Source organism: Acartia tonsa, chromosome 14 (genome assembly GCF_053477335.1).
Source record: "Acartia tonsa isolate MP-2025a chromosome 14, ASM5347733v1, whole genome shotgun sequence".
Classification (NCBI taxonomy): Eukaryota; Metazoa; Arthropoda; class Copepoda; order Calanoida; family Acartiidae; genus Acartia; species Acartia tonsa.
Genome location: NC_137273.1, coordinates 8,356,517 through 8,373,746, shown reverse-complemented (window position 1 = coordinate 8,373,746; position 17,230 = coordinate 8,356,517). Strand labels below are relative to the sequence as shown.

Below are 17,230 nucleotides of genomic sequence, written 5' to 3'. Positions count from 1 at the left end.
AAATTGTTGTTAATAAATGATTAAAAATACATGAATGTTAGAAAAGTCCAGCAAAATGTTGGTAGGTATTTTTATGTTATTTGTGTTTCAATTGTGATCTCAAGCGCAAAAAAATGCCAAATATTTTTTGTCAGGGTGGAAAGAACACTGGTTATAAAATAGATTTTTAAATTTTCCCATTTATAATTACTAATAGTTAGTAAAAGGGTGAAGCTCTTTATTGTGCATTTAGAAAAAAAATAAAAACATTTAACCTAAGTATCCCGAATGACGACCTATTAGAAAAGTCAACTATTCTAATATGAAATCATTCAGGATTTTCCGCCAAATATCTTAAATTTATCCCCCTTTATTATGGGCACTAAAAAGAGCTTCCAGAGGGGTAGGTGGGAGATTAATTTTTCGTTTACTATCCCCGTATGATGTATCCCTGATATTTTTTTGCAAAGCGCGGTGTTGCAGAAAAGAAAAAAAAACAGTTGCAATAAAATTCAATATTTGAGCCATTCAAAAAAAACATTAAAAATATTGGAGCAAAGATGCGCGTTTATTACACATGCTCTAAAATTATTATAAAATTTATATCAGTTTAATAAATCTAATTTCTTGAGAATATTTTGATAAAATATGACTTTTGTAGCTTTGAATTCTCAGAAGAAAACGTAGAATTAGGACATTTTTTAAAACTTTATTTCTAATATTTTTAATTTATATTTGTATTATTCATTAAGCTATCCCTTTATTCTTGCTTATAAATATTATTATTATAAAACAATCAATTGAAAAAATTAACTGCTTTACCTAAGTCAAAATGTAAATTTAACATTTTTACAAACAAAGAACTACAACTGTATTTTCTTATCAGTTTTCAAATGAACAATCCAGACAAAAATATTTCTTTGGACATTATCGAAACTATTATAAGGACATGGGCCTGGGATAAATGAATACATAAATACAATTTTTAAACTTATTATCCCTATGTTTTTTTAATGCCGAAAGCAAAACAATTATAAAGATAAAAAACTAGAACGTATAATAAATTGTGTTAGGCCTGGACAGGTTTTAGGCTATTTTGCAGGCGATTGGGTCACGTTGCTATTAGCAATGGTTGCAAAAGCCCCCTCCCCTGGAAATAAGAGATTTTAACAACAAAATCACTGTGTTCTACACATTTACCCTTAATTAAAACAGTTGGGAAGTTTGAAGCAAATGATTTTCTGCATAACTTTATGTCTTTTGTGTGAAAAAGTTTTTCGTATAGCCATGACGCATGTCAAGTATTAACATCTAGGGAGGTAGGGGATATTGGGCTGTTATAACACTAGTCCCTAAAGTTTTATATTAATGTTTTCTTATTCGATAGCTTATCTTTTCAACTTTGGGTAATTTCTGAATTTTGATTGGTTGTTTCATTAAGTTAAGTGTCAAAACGTTTCAAGCACTAATTGTAATCTACAGAAGGGGTAATTTTGTGCATCATAGAAGTGGATGTATATGATTTTATCGTCCATTGTCTTATCCTTTTAGATCCATGATAATCATCTGATGCAGAGCAGAAACTCATAAATATGTTGAAACTCAAATTTATGAACTTAAACTACTTTCTAGAATAGAGATAAGATTTAGTAAAATTAAGCAAGGACGTCCAAGCTTATATATTTCTTGTAGAGGGAGGGGGGATGAAATGGGGCGCCAAGCTTACCCGTATGAATCTCTTTATCCCCCCTCGTCGCCACTATCAGGAGTCCCTGAAAGCAATACCAACACAATATGAATATATGACATATTAAATTATGATTCTTATAATTTATAAATATTTGTTTTAAAACTAATTATATAAATAGCATTTCATGTTAATGCCTTTTTATTACAATGAAATGATAATAAAAATATTTGATTCAAATAGTTTTACTAAATGTAATGTTTTTTGTTTTCTTTTAACAATATAATAGATGGTAACTTATTTTTGTTTGTTAAGGGAGGGAGGGGGGAGGATAACTAAGCAGCTTCCATAAAAATCATAGATAAATAGCCGTTTTTATATTTTACATGAAAGTTAAACTGACAAATAAACAAATGGCAAGTACTGTTAAATAAAGTTAAATGGACATAACACTCAAAATTATATATATTTAATTAAATTGACTAAGTATAAGAACTTAACATTTAATCAATAAACAACAGACATCCGTCTGTCTGTCCGTCTGTCCGTCCCATAAGATCTCGGTAACCAATGAACCGATTGGATTCTACTCTTCAGGGAATATACCTACTGGTCCTGTGGTGGTTTTAGGCTATTTTCTTGGGGGGTGGGACACCTCTAACCTCCCCAAAAACAAAAAAATCCCCCCCCATTCTTTTTTTGCTGAAGATTTCCATGGTCCTTTTTTTTGATCACCCCTTGGGGCAAAGCCCCTAGAGGCTAGGGACGAATCCGCTAGTTTACATTATAAATCATGTACTTATAAAATAGTTACAGACATAGTGAAAAGGACTAAGATTGATTACCACGGTTTGTGTGAAATAATTTTAATGTTATTTTTCAATTTCAGAATAAAATATAATGGAAAAGAAGAACAGAAAATTTCTAACAGATTGGTTATTGTAAGTTATTTGTATTTTGTACCAGCCCATTTTAAAAGTCCCCAACGTTTTTAAGCCATCTAATGAGGAAACATGTTTATAACACTTTATATATTAATGTGATTTGCAGCCCTGTTATCTTTGTTCACTAATAAAATAGTCTCTAATAATCCAATTTTAGAACTGCTTTATTTTTTCAGAAATAAGGAGGAGGAGTATGAAAAAGAATTTACAAAAGATTTTATTCAAACCAATGAAAATAAAGAAGAAGAAATTAAACAAATAAAATTCTACCATCTCTTTGATATAACCGAGGATAAATACAATGAAAATAATTTTCAGGTATCATCAATTCTATCCTAATAATGAAGTAACAGGTTGTTTTGTTTGTATGTTTGTTTGTACCTTATAGGATCTCGCTAACCGCTGATAGGTTCTCCTATTTAGGGTAGCTTTTCATAGATCCGGGGTAGGTTCATAGCTATCTTGGGGGAGGCTACCACCACCAGTTCATAGAGATAATGTCTCTAGAAAAAAATAATCCCCCTCCCCACAAAAAAATTAGATTTTTTAACTAAAATAAAAATGGGGAAATGAAAAAAAAAAATTGATTTACCGAATTCATCTCCCTCCCTCTCAAGTGCCCCTAGAGTCCTCTAGGGGGCGTAGTCGCAAGTAATTTATAATTTTACAAGCAATATAATCGGATTGCTTATAATTAAATTATTAAAGCAAAACATTCCTTAGATTACTTACTTTTCTAGAGATATATGAATAGGTGAAAATAAATTAAAATATTTGTATAATTTTCCATGTCTTCATTATTAAATCGTCTCAGAGTCAATATTATTTATATTATTCCACTTATGTCAAAGCTAAAAAGTGAAGGCTTATGCTACATGACTTGAAATCTAAAGTTTTCTATGCTTGACATAGAGTTTGACAATAGGCATTTACCACAGGGTTAAGGAATAGGGCAATGATTTTGTGTTTTTTTTTTAAAGATCGCTGGCTTCCATAATGACTTCGAAAATAATTGATATCTGCTAAATTTGAGTTTTGCGGCATAATGAAAAATCCTTTCGTATTATTGATAGTTTTTTCAAATATCAAAATAAAAGTCATGCAATCCCTGAGAGTTTCAACATTTTTTGTGTTAGTTTAAACATTTAAATTTTACATTAGATTTGTTTAAATATGTCAAATTATATTACTTAAAAATATTTTTACAATGAGTATAACTACTAATTCAAACAGAATATGTTTCCAGTACGGCTTAGAAACCGATTAATAACCGCTGTATTTGAACCAGCCATACTAAAAAATTATGTTTTGCATTGTATTACAGACAATTTTCCACGAATATTAAAGTTTAGATTATAAAATTATTCCCAGTTTTGTTTACAAGGGTCTTCAGATACTCATGAATAACAAAGCTTGTTTTAAAGTTATAATTTTCATTTTCATATAAAAGAAAACTGTCTATAATACATGCGATAAATCATAATTTGTTTTTTTTTCAATTTTCACTACGTAATGGTGATTTTTATGTCTTTTAAAATAATCTCAAATAGTGGTGGAATTTTTGTGTGTCTTTACATCTTAATTTTACTTTTCCTGGCCATTTCTGAAAGTAAATTTTTGATAATTAATCAATATTTTATCGAAAACTGCTTCTATTCAATATTTCTAGAGAAGTTTTATACATACAAAATTCAAAATTGTCTTTATTTAGATAACATTAGATGAAGATACCGGCCTATCAACAATAATTAAGCTAAAATGTTGGGTGTGGCCACAATATTCTCAATTTGGAAGGTAAAAAGGATAATTTTGGTGAATCAATTGTATTTGAATATCCACGATTTCCCCAATAGTAGTTGAGTATCGATCTACACATATCTTTATAAGAACAAAATAATAAAATACAAATTAAATTTTGATGTTTGAAAGTCTATCTAATGTAAAGTTTATAATAGTGTCACTACTTAAATTTTGCAATTTTGATTTTTCCACGATTATTAAAAACTTTACCTTAAATGCAAATATATTTTGCACAAAGAAAAACTTGTAAATATTAGTAACATCAGTATTTTTGTGTGTGTTTCCAATAAGATCTTATAAACCACGAGTCGGATCAGTCCATAACTTTCTAAGCTGGTTTCAAGTTATTTTATAGCAGAAACAACTATAGAGATACAGCCCACCAACCACCTCCCCCCCACCAAAAAAAAACAAAAACTAAAGAACACAGTAAGACTGATTATGACGTAACAAAAAAAATTAGCCAATGAGAGGCCATTATTGACCAATGGTAAGATTTATAGTGGCCTCTTATTGGCTAATTTTTTTTTGTTACGTCATAAACAGTCAGACACTATTACTGTGTTTAAAACTAAACACCTTATACATTTTTTTAAAGGTTAGGGACTATACTATTTGACAGCTAATCTAATTTTTAATGTTTTTTTTCAGATTAAAAAGTAATGCTGCACTGCATCACATCATAGCAAGGTATGAATTTCATTTTTAATACTTAAATTGTGATTTTGGCGGTTTTTCCTTATATTGGCTTGTCGAACATAGAATATTACGTATAGGTCTAGGTCCTGTAGGGTTAAGACCCCCTCAGGAGTTAGGTATAGTGGGAAAGTGGGTGTTTGCAATGCTTGATAGGTAAGCGCTGGAAAGTGTCTTAAAGAACGGATGAGAGGAGAGGTGGGAATTGAAACCCCTAAAAATGAAATGGATTTAGACGTATTTTTAAGACGTCACTTATAACACTTTCCAACACTTCCTTAATAGGCATTTAGAGGGAAAGCACCAGATTTGGGAGCAGGTAAGCTTCTCTAAGAATCTAATATACTTTAAATGAAATATTCAAATAATGTATTTTTTCGCAATTCTTTAAAACTGTTGTTAAAAGCGTCACTTTGAAAATCTGGGCCGCATGATAAAACTTCTGACGCTTTTTTTTGTGAAGTAGCAGGGATCCGGGGATTGGTATTTGGAAGATAAATTTATATTTTCCTAAAAAAATCATTGACACTTAGACAAATAAATTAAATTAAAGGAATTGAGTATTTTTGAGAGATAGTAGGTATTTTAAACATTTTATAAAAATAGTAGAAAATATAAATATTAAATACTATTTACTTATCCCTGAATCCCAGGTGAAACTGCGTCATACAAAAAGACAACTAGAGGACATTGATTTATTTACTTTTGTTTTCTAGAAAAAGATAAAAAAATCTGTAAACACTCAAAATATTATCTGCGTCATTCATTCATTTGTGTCGAAAGCAAACATATTCTAAAAAAATTAAAAGCTTTGAGATTAAAAGAAAGTAGTAAGAGAGATAAAAAGAAAGAGAAAAAGGGAGAGAAAAGAAGACAAAAAGAGAAGAGAGAGAGAGAGAAAATAAGGGACAGCTTATTTAATCCTTTATGATTTTTACTTTTTGATGCAATTTAAATATGATGTAATTATCCTATTGTCCTGATTTTAATGAAATATAGGCACTTTGTTTAAAGCAAAGCATCTTTATAATTCGGTCTTAAAATGCAAGCATAAGCATGTATTGTATTATTCAAATTAATTTTGGGATATATTTAGAATTTACAAGGAATTGTTTAGCCACCCTTCTAGAATTTAAATAGAATTCTAAAAGCAGCTGTTTGTTGAGATTCACTTTTATGAATATTGTCACCCTTGTTTTGTAAAGGGTGTGCAAAAAATGCGGACATTTTCAAATTCAAATTGCGCGGCTAGTGTTAACAGTAGAAAAAAAATTATGCTAAGGTTAGAAGGCTTTTAACTCTAGTTTTTTGGAAATATGAGAATGGTTCCTGTGCTATGTATAGTTAGGGAGCTACGTGGTAAAATCCCTTAACTGACTTAAAACTTGACTTGCGAGTAAATGTTGGGACATTTTACCACCTCGCTCCTAAATTATTTGGAGCACAAAAACCGTTCTTATATTTCTAAAAACTAGAGTTCATAGCAGTTCTAACAGCATGCGTAACATTTTTCTACTGTTAACGCAAGCCGCGTAATTTGAATTTTAAAAGTGTCCGCATTTTTGTGCACACCCTTTATTTTACTTTAGAGTTAGTGAAGATGATTATTTAGAAGAAAATTCCTGCATCAAATTATATTATACAGATGGAACTTCTTGCTTCTCTAAAATAAAGTAAGGACAATTTATTTACAGGGGAAGGATTATGCGAAATAAATTGATCTTTCCCTGATTTTTAAGTACACTAATAGTAATACTCTAGGAGAAAATTAGGGCAGAATAATTAACCTTCTGATTAAAGTAAGAAATGTATTCTTAAATGAAAGTAAGGATGTAAGTTCTCCTTTATAAAGATTCGAATAGGTCCTTGGAAGGTTTATTACCAATTGGAGGAGGGTACTACAACCCTACCAAGAGAAAATGCTCTTAATAAAATTCCGCCTCAAAAAAGGACCCTTCCATTTTTTTATTTTCTCTTAAGGCGCAGCCGCTGGTTCAATATATTTTATTATGTTTTAAAACTAAAAAAACTTAAATAAATCTTGAAAAATATTCCATTCTAAAAGTTTAAAAAGTGCAAAATGAAATGTTAATACTTTTAATTCAGACATTTTTATGCATATAATTTTTTAATGTTAATACATTGTTTAGGAATGGAATTTTACACGGAGATACATTAAGGTGAGTTTAATAAATTTACATAACTTTTACATATTTAAATCTAAGTTGTTTTGCGTTTAACTAATATTGAAAACATTTACATAATTTTTAATTATTTCTCTATAATTAATTATATGATGATTTTCTTTTTTTTATGATAAATCTTTATAAAAAAAAACAGTCTTATCGATTTCAAATCTACATGATGATTCCTGTAGCAGTTAGGTACGATGAAAAAATAAAACAAATCTAGGTATATAATCTCTACCAGTCTTTATGCAACATAAAGGAACATATTAAGTTGATTATGGTTTTATTTAGATATTTCAAAGATGAACTTATATGGATCGGACAGGTATACATACATTTATCATTTTTAATCATTTGATAAACAAAATTACCCCGACTGTAAATTAAAATAATTGGTTAAAAATTTTAATACTACTACTAAATTCGAGCCAAGCAAACAAAATTTAATAAAAGAAACCAAAGTTTTTTAGCTTAAAATTATGCTATCGGAGTTATACAATTTTTTTGTACTCGTGTAATATACAGAATGCCCCCCCCCACCCTCTTTAAAAAGAAAAAACAAAAGTTAGTTTAATCTAAAAGGATCACAGATGGTGTAATATAAAGTTATATAAACATTCATGAAGCAAGATAATTTGATAAAAAACAAAAAAAAAATTCTTTAAAAGGTTGTAGATGGGAAAGGAAGAGGAAATTGTTTATCACGGGAGCATGAAGGCGGTGGAATCATTTTTGGCCAGGTACAATTTTTCTTCCCGAATATGTAAAATGTGGAATAGTTATTTCTTTCATCGTATTATAAACAGCTTTTCGCGGATATAGAATGTACAATTATAAGATTAAAACCATTTTTTTAGCCCAGAGAAAGCTGGATATAATACGATGCAAGACATAGTTTTTTCGTATGGATGAGAACCGGTTCCTATCCACCGGATTCGAAGGAATACGAGAAAATTAGTTACAGTTGTTGGGTTCATAGCTAACGATATTAAATGTTCTACCGATTGATATGTTAGAAGCGCGGCTGTTATATAAAAAATTAAAACAAACGCAACTCGAATTACAAGGAAAATGATCTGTGTGTACTGAATGATGTCCCTCACGACTGGGCCGATATGGTTCTCCTTTACACTGAAACTTGAAGATTTTATTATTTGCTAAAGCCAGAAAGATTAATTGCCTCTTAATTGTTAAAAAAATGTTAAGGTTGATGAAAATGGAGAACATACGGGAGACAATATTGTCTATATTTATCCAGGTAAAACTTTAGGTTGTTGGCCCTTCCATTTTTATTTTAGATTTAAAAAGTGTATTTTTTTTTCGGGGGGGGGGGGTTGAAACGATTTTGTTCCTGTTTCTTTTGGGAGTTTAGAGGTACACTCCCCTAAAATAGTTATAAACCTTCATCTTAGGAGTGTTACTGTAAATGTGAACCACATTGGTTTAGCATTTAGCGAAATCCTTATCTACAGATATAAATATACAGTTTTAGGGTCGATATGCTACGAGGTTATTTGCACTATTTCTAAATTGCACCTATCAGTTATAGGAATCATCAGGCAAAGTTTGAATTCAATAGGACAATTTAAACATGTCAAAATTAATGAAAACAGCTAACCTTTATGAACGGACGGACAGACCAACCCTAATTATAGAAAAGCTTATCTTTAAAAAGTAAAAATCTGCATGTGTTGCTTGGAGGAATGAAATTTCCGGTTACGATTATAGAATTGCTACACTTCCTAAATAGAAAAAAGGGAGGGGGCGGAAAAACTACCAAAACTAAAAGTCAAAGGAACTCAACTAAATAAAGAGTTAGAGCTCTTAGTTTTTTGGAACTGTGAAGAAACGGCAGTGGAACCGCCGCTTCCGCCGAAAACCGCCGTTTCCCGCCGATTATTTTTTGCCTTTTTTCAAATTAGACATTTTTCAATTATCTGAGAAATTATTTTTTCATAAAAATTTCCCTCATATTTTCCCTAGACGCTTGACTTTGACTTTTATTTTTGGTTTTAAAAAGTGTCACTTCCGCCTCCCCACTTTAAAACGTCTAATTTAACGAACAGGGCTGACAGACATACATACCATAATTATAAAAAAAAAACTTCGCTTTAAATATAACAAGAAAACATCATGACCACTCCTTTTTTTAAAATTCACAAAAAATACGAATATATACAATCAAACTAATTAATAAATGACATTCTAAAAAGAATTCTTGAAATGGGTAAACAGGGAAAAAGGAATAAATTATAGAATAAAGATTTTAAACATATACCTATAATGTAATATATTAAATATGTATATTATTGTTGAATTAATATCTACTATATAGTTTACTATTGTTTATTATTGATAAAAATGTACAAGATGTATTTTTGACATATAAAAAAAATTAGATGTGAAATTGGCAAGAAATAGATGTATAATTGACAATTTTGGATGTTTAAATGCCTGTGTTAGATGTATATTTGTCAGGGTACCTACGATATATGGCAAATTACTGTCGAATTTACATCCAGACAAACAATTTTGACAAAAATACATCCACTGTATTTCTGCCAGTTGCAGGAACGGCAACGTCCCATACAGACAGACAAACCTTATGTTACTTTTACCCCTTTTTACTATTATTACTGGCTACGGGCCCTAGAGGACACTTTAAGGAATTTAAGTAAAATATTAGTTTTGGAAAGAATTGGGGTTGGGGGGATGCTTTATACAAGGGATTTTTCTTGTATCATCCTTTTTTGGACCTACAACAAGCTTCGCTATAAAGTAAAGCTATTTAAATTTAGCGGTTGGCGAGTTTCATTTATAAAGATAGACTATCCTCCTTTTACTTTTACCTTCTACAATAAACATGGAAATTTATGATGAGCTGTGTGCAAAGAAGTTACTGCGCCATTGGCAGTTTTTAAAAACATTAAATCATCAAGTTTCACATTAAATAAATTTCTAATTTAGATTGTAAAACCGCCTTAATTGGGGAGTTCGAACAAACAAATTTAATAGAAGCATCATTAGGAAAGGTTAATACAGTTTTTTTATTATTCATAGTTTCGTGTAATGGGAAATATATGCAAATAATTTTAGATTTTAGAATATTAGAACAAAAAAATGTTTTCTTATTGATTGTGGCATAAATCCAGTATGCCTAACCATTGATTCCTGAGTTTTAAAATATAATTATTTTTAAAACAATTAGATTCTAACGTAACCTTTTAGAATTAAACAAGGAAAAGTTTATCAAGTAGCAAGCCGTTAATTCAATTGGAAATAAAGTTTGTGACGGTTTTCTTCAAAGTGCCTAGTCGAGCACAAGCCTCCCCCCCCCCCCTCACCCAACCCTCTTCATATAGGGGGCGGGAGTAGTTTTTTATTTGTTACTTAATTACTTTAGGTTAGGTTATATTTGGTACTGAGTAGGCAGCGTTGGTTTAGGTCCTTCGCAGGGGTAAAGCATACCCCCTCCCCTCAATTACACGTCGAACAGAATGACTTACAAAAAAGACTTAAAAAGTGTTATGCTTCTATAAAGCTAATTTATAAAGTCAAATACTTTGTAAAAGTCAAAAAAGTAAAATATTTTTTTAAACTAAATAAAGAGGCGCTTATAATTTTAATTGGCTTTTAAGGTTAAGTTAATTAGTTTCATTTTAAATGCAAAGGTTGATTATTATAGATATAATATACTAAATAGATTTTCACAAAGTTGAAAGAGGGAGTGGGATTGATTTCTCTTTGGTGGGAGAAGGTACACTAGCCTCCTCCAAAATAGTTATAAATCTTCAATGAATAAAGACCGAATTGGTTCAGTGGTTTAATATATTCTCGAACGGGTAAACAGAACAAACATCCTGTTATTTTTATATAATTTTAATCTCTCATCTGCCCCCCCCCCCCTTTTTAAATATATAAAAAGTAAATCATAAATAGAAATGGTCAATAAATTCATGATTATCATGTTTACATTAGAAAATTTATTTCAGGTTACCTGCATTTACACCGAAAATAATTGGATCAATATTGAAGTTAGAGGTAAATATCAGTTTTCACAGAGTTCCAATCTTTTACTACATGGTCCCAACATTGTCTATTTTGTATTAACAAGGATAGTTTTGTCCATAAGTAGTTGTGTGCCTACCAATGATAGAGGCTGATGAAAAAAGTATAATAAAGCCAAAGTATTAAAACGGCTAAAAAGCAGTCACGAATTAATGCGGCCCCACCAAAAAAAGGATGATAATATCCAAAAGTTTAAGTGGTGAGTCATAAATAAAAGTATAAAACCAATTCAGAGAGGTAGGGGTCCTATTAGCCCCTTATAAAGCAATTTGCCTTTATATGCCTAATGATGGTCTAATATCAAACAATCCTCTACTCAATATATATTTATATAGATAGTGGTAGATATGAGAGATACAGCTACTCTCCATCTGATTATGATGGTCTAATATCAAACAATCCTCTACTCAGTGATCCGTATGAATCCAGTATTATTGAAATAAGGTAACAATAAGAATATAATTAAAATATTGGGTGCTAAGTTTATGTACAATCAAATGATGAATGAACCCGACAAAGACCAAATTGTGTTAAAAAAGACCCATGTGACATTATAAAATGAGGGATTATCCATCTCTTTTTTATTATCATTTTTAAGACGTCACATGGATAATTGTTGACACAATTTTATAAAGAAAAAAAAATAGTTTTTGAAGAGGTAATTTTTGTTTAGAAGTGATTTCTTTTAGGGGGGGGGGGGGGACGATGGTACACTACCCTAAATTGTTTTAAACAGACGTCCTCTTACTTTTATACAAGAATGATAATTTTATTTTTCAACTTTAAATTTAGAAACTCTGGAATGAAAGGTGGTGGAGAAGGAATTTATGCTACAAAGGTAAACATAATTGAATTATAGTACCTATAAAAATGACACCATAACCAATGACAGGTTAATACACAGACTAATTTACCAATGGCAGACAAGTATACATTTCAATTGACCAATTGTAGGCCAGTAGGGCGTCATTTTTATAGGCACTATAAAAAGTTTAAAATTATTTACATTCAGAAGAAAATTTTTAGGTACTGATTAAATTTTCTATATTACGGAGTTTTAACACATACAGCTGCTATTAGAGATAAATGGCTAGGTTTTCTCAGTAAGATATCTTAGTGCTTTCCCTCAAAATGCCCATTAATCACAGAATCCCTTAATTCTTTTTAAGATTTAAAATAGGGTAGAGTATGGTTGTTGTTCTTTTTATAATTTAAGTAAAACAATGCCATACTGAACTAAACCCCTTTCTCGAAGAATTTGATTTATTTTGATAGGGGATGGAAAATATTATACCTGTTTTTTTTGTCATTATTATCTTTATTTTAGGATATACCATGTGGATCTCTAGCTTCAATTTACAATGGAGTTAAATACCCCCTTGGCTGCTTCCTTGGCAAGGACTGTGGTATGTGGGTTGAAGTTGTTGGCGCTTTCCTTCAAAGTGTATAACGATCACATAACCCCCACCCCTTAGCCACCCTGTACTTTCAAAAGCCTATACAAACAATACCTAAAGGGAAAACAAACACACACACAAATATCTCGTCTCCTTATTTTACATATATTTTAAAACAAGGTTGGGGGATTTGTGATCGACTAAGCACTTTGAGGGAAACCGTCCAACCAAAGCTATACTTTAATTCATTTTGTAATAAAGGTAACGCAATGTCTGCCTGTCTATTTGTTGCAGAGGTATGAAATAGGGGAGGGGGGGGGAAGCAATTTAGTGAATTCAATCTTTTATGACATCATCAAAGCTTTTGATAAAATAACCATTCTTATGCTTATTTTTAAATACAGTAAAAATATTTTTTTTCTTCAAAATCTAAGATATGGAGAAAACATTTTGTGTTTAATTAATTTTTAATTTTTACATTCAGATTCTGATGAAGAAATTTACGAAGCATTATCCTATAACATCCATATGCCACAAGACGAAAACTTTTTCTTAGACATACCAAAAAAGTTTAGGTATTTTTTTGTTTCTTTGTTAATTAATGTAGGTCAGGTTAGGTTAGGTCATTTTGGGTACTAGGGTAGCATCTCTGAGGTTATGCAAGGGGCTAATTCCCTCTCTCCTCCCTTACTTTTTAAGTTTTTTTCTGTATCCGATAGGTACTGTGTGAGGGAAAAACCTTCAGTTTAAAACTAAGAAGTCTTATAATTATAATTTTTATTTTATTTTGAATGCTTTAAATTTTTGAGACTTTTTTTCTCTAATTAAATTGATTTATGTTTATTGTATTTTAGAGATGTAAGCAACTACTGTGCTACCTTAGGACACAAGGTAAGATTTTAAATTCATATTTAGAGGCGTTTCAATAAAAGAATGATTTTGTCATTTTTGTATCTATGTACACTAAAATGTTCTAAATATCTGAATTTAATCTAATTATCTTAGATTAGGCCAACGGTCTTAAAGGCTAATTACAATAGTCGATAAATTCATATTTATCCCCAAGGATGATAAATAAAATTACCCAATCTGTAGATTAAGATTATTGATTTTAATATTTGGACACTTTAGGTTTGAAAATAACCAATCAAAAAGCAATAAAATTACTTAAAATTTTTAGCCCTGGATAAAGATAGCTTGGTTTTAGGAGACAATAACATCTTATCATAAAATCTTTATTTAGGTTAACCATTCCTTCAAACCAAATTGTGAATTTTCAACAATGTTTCACCCCAGGTAGAAAAGAAATAATTTTGGAATGCAAAGCTCTTCTACATGTTACCCTTTATTAAGCGCCAATAATGGCGTTGCTACAAAAGACCAACTCTACAAAAGACCAACAGTCAACAAAAAATCGTAATGGTAGAAAGTCTAAAGCTTCAAATGGTCTAACATTATATCTGTATTCATCAAATTAATAAAATGATTGCTTTAAATAGATTATAAACGACACAATTACGAGATTAAACAGAATTTTTTTTGTATCAATGCAATGTAATGAAATGATTGCATGAAAATCTTCCAATTTTAATGATAAACAAATTCATTACATTCCAACATTCTGCAACGAATGGTAATCTTTTGATGAAATGGCAGAAATGTATTGCTTTGTTAATAAATTTGGTGTTTATATAACAATATAGTTTTATAAATTGATATTTTGTATGGGTATACCTTGTGTAGGTGTTAGTTTTTTGTAGGTTTTGGTCTTATGTAGGTGTTGGTCTTTTGTAGAGTTGGTCTTTTGTAGGGGTTGGTCTTGTGTAGCAACGCTGGAATAATAGCTTTCGCAATATTCCATAAAATGTGAGCAAGCTTCCAGTCAAATGCGCTTATTAAGTCTAATGGTTCTTAATGTTGACCAAACGCAAAGTATAATTTAAAAATATAATTAAACGCATTTTTAAAAACAGTTTGACCTAATAAGTGCATTTGACTGGAATCTTACTCAAAGCTTAATGAAAATTTCGAAAGCTTCTATTTCCTTTATCGCCATTACTCATGAAAAAAATCTTCCATAAGCTTTAGACTATTAGAAAGAAATGTTGGAAAAAAATGAGATTTTGTAAAGTAATAGTATCCAAACTTTTCCACCAATGTTTTAATCTTCCAAAGGAGTAACAGTGTTTGTAATTATTTAGATTTGGAAGAGTAAGAACAGTTGTTGCTACACAATTAATCAAAAAGGTAAGCAACATTTTTTGAAAATTTAAAATAATATTTATAAAATATCTAATAATATTTTTTTCGTATTTTCTACCATTTTTTGTCCTTGGTAAGTTTTCAAAAAAATGTTTCCCAATGCCTAATTAGAAAATTATTTATAATTAGGGGGAGGAGATTAATTTGTTTTACATTCTTTGTTTAATGCTTTCACACTGCTTTTAATGAGTACTGATTCAACAATCCCTTCAAATTGGGGCTTTTATACCTAACTTCTGTGGGATGCTTTAATCCTACGGGGCTACCAGGTACTCAATATAAAACTAACCTAACCTGAAAAAAATTACCACTTCCCCTCAACCATTATTTTCAATTTATTTAAAGAGGGAGGGGGAGTAACAGTGCTCAACAGGGTACTTTGTATGAAAGCGCCTTTTTTATCCCTATATATAATTTGTTAACTAGGGCGAGGAGTTATTTGTAGACTATGGTTATGACTTAATAAGATGTCCAGAATGGTACAGGTATGTAGTTTTTTTTTGAAAATTCAAATAATTAAGTTAACATTACCAAATAGTGAGAGTTCAAGTTCAATTCTCCGTGTGTTGACTCAAATTTCTCATTCGCTATAATAATTACGCAACTTCCCTTGGTTGCTTTAGAAGGGGATTATTGAGTAAGTTTGGATACTCAATAGTCACGTACATAATATCAGTACTACCCTTATCCCAAGCTCCTCTGCGGAGAGCGTCATTAGTTACAGTGAATTAAGTTGGGACACCTGCCATACACGGCTAGACAAAAGTGTCTCAGCCTTCTCTATGACTACTTAGGCCCAAACCCAAACTTAGAAACTATGGCTAATCAATCAAGAAAGAAAGAAAGAGAAGACTTTAAAAAAAGAAAAGACTTTAATGTATATAAAACAAAATGATTATAGCGTTTTTTCTTTAAAAAAAAAATTATTGTGAATATTTTTAGGGAATTACACAAGACACAAATAGAAGGAACAGCATCTAAGAATATGAATTAGAATAGTAATCTTCTCTCCAGAATGGATTTAAAACCAATTGATATCTGCTGGATTTGAACCGGTTCTTGGTCATACTGAAAAATCGTGTATAGCATCGTATTGCAGACAATTTTCTACAAATTTTTAAATAAAAATCATATAATTAATACCAGTATTGTAAGCCTAGGCCTTTGGTCCCTCAGGGATAACAAAACTGGTTTTAACCATATAATTTTTATTTTACTATCCGTAGATAAATGTTTATAATAAGATTCGATCTATAAAAATTCCAACCTTAAAAACAACAAGAAATTAAAGAGTCCGTAATGATTCTGGGTAAATGTTAGTCTTTAGTGTTAAGATTTATGTTTATGTTATTGTTAACATCCATCATACATCAATTGGCCTATAAAATCTTCTAATCTTAAGTCCTTATGTCTATCTCTTATACATCTCCTTTTCAAATAGTGATTCGCTATTATGTTGTCATCCTTGTTTATTTCATATTAGTTTTTTAGAAATTATTTTGTTAATTAAGTTTATATTGTTGCAGGGGCGTCCAAGCTTTTTTTTTGGGGGGGGGTAAAAAAATTTAGGGGGGGGGGGGTAATTCGTGTTTGGGGGGGGTAAAATGGCGCGTGAAGCGCGCCGAAATTTTTTTTTACCCCCCCCAAAATTTTTACCCCGGGGGTAAAATTTGATTGGGGGGGGTAATTACCCCCCCTTAAAGTCTGTTGGGGGGGGTAAATACTCCCCCCAAATCTGTTGGGGGGGGTAATTACCCCCCCCAAACTAATTTACCCCGGGGGTAAAATTTTTGGGGGGGGTAATTTAATTATGTAAAAAAAGCACCTACCTAATCTATTAAGTTAATAAGTACTATCCTATAACATAAAGTAGTAAGTAAGGTTTATTTGACTATAGCTTCAGATTTCATTACTTTTAATACTGATTTCTCCTTTTTAGGAAAGCTTCACATAGATCCCATGATGGTTCCACACTATTATAGGTCAATCCTTTGAGTGGTTTTAGGCCATTTTTCTCCTCCCTTTTTACCCTTTAGAAAACACGAGTTCTTAGATGCTAAGGGCGCCACTACTATTCAAATATATAGTAGTATCTCATTCTTTAGAACATAAAAATACAATAATTAACTCACTAACCAATGAACCAATATGATTATACTTTAAAGTGAAGCGTTTTATAGGTCCTGGTAAGTTTTATAACTAGTTTTG

The 17,230-nt window shown here is 30.7% G+C and overlaps 1 protein-coding gene across 1 annotated transcript; it reads left to right on the top strand.

Moving 5' to 3' along the window:
* The first annotated feature begins 2,553 nt into the window (after window positions 1-2,553).
* LOC145305954 (histone-lysine N-methyltransferase SETD7-like) lies at window positions 2,554-16,548 on the top strand. Its single transcript, XM_080147860.1, has 20 exons — window positions 2,554-2,607; window positions 2,787-2,928; window positions 4,322-4,404; window positions 5,062-5,100; window positions 6,696-6,779; window positions 7,257-7,286; window positions 7,587-7,620; window positions 7,964-8,035; window positions 8,502-8,553; window positions 10,263-10,327; window positions 11,288-11,336; window positions 11,699-11,807; window positions 12,156-12,201; window positions 12,691-12,769; window positions 13,245-13,335; window positions 13,615-13,651; window positions 14,004-14,056; window positions 14,962-15,007; window positions 15,449-15,507; window positions 15,965-16,548. Exons 1-20 carry the CDS (start codon window positions 2,567-2,569, stop codon window positions 16,014-16,016), a joined length of 1,263 nt encoding a protein of 420 aa, XP_080003986.1. The 5' UTR covers window positions 2,554-2,566; the 3' UTR covers window positions 16,017-16,548.
* The last annotated feature ends 682 nt before the right edge of the window (window positions 16,549-17,230 follow it).

Excerpts from the sequence above, each read along its gene's own strand:
- LOC145305954 (XM_080147860.1), top strand. The coding sequence starts at position 2,567 with ATGGAAAAGAAGAACAGAAAATTTCTAACAGATTGGTTATT. Across the intron at positions 4,405-5,061 it reads CAATATTCTCAATTTGGAAG|ATTAAAAAGTAATGCTGCAC; the intron begins GTAAAAAGGATA and ends GTTTTTTTTCAG. Across the intron at positions 13,652-14,003 it reads GTGCTACCTTAGGACACAAG|GTTAACCATTCCTTCAAACC; the intron begins GTAAGATTTTAA and ends ATCTTTATTTAG.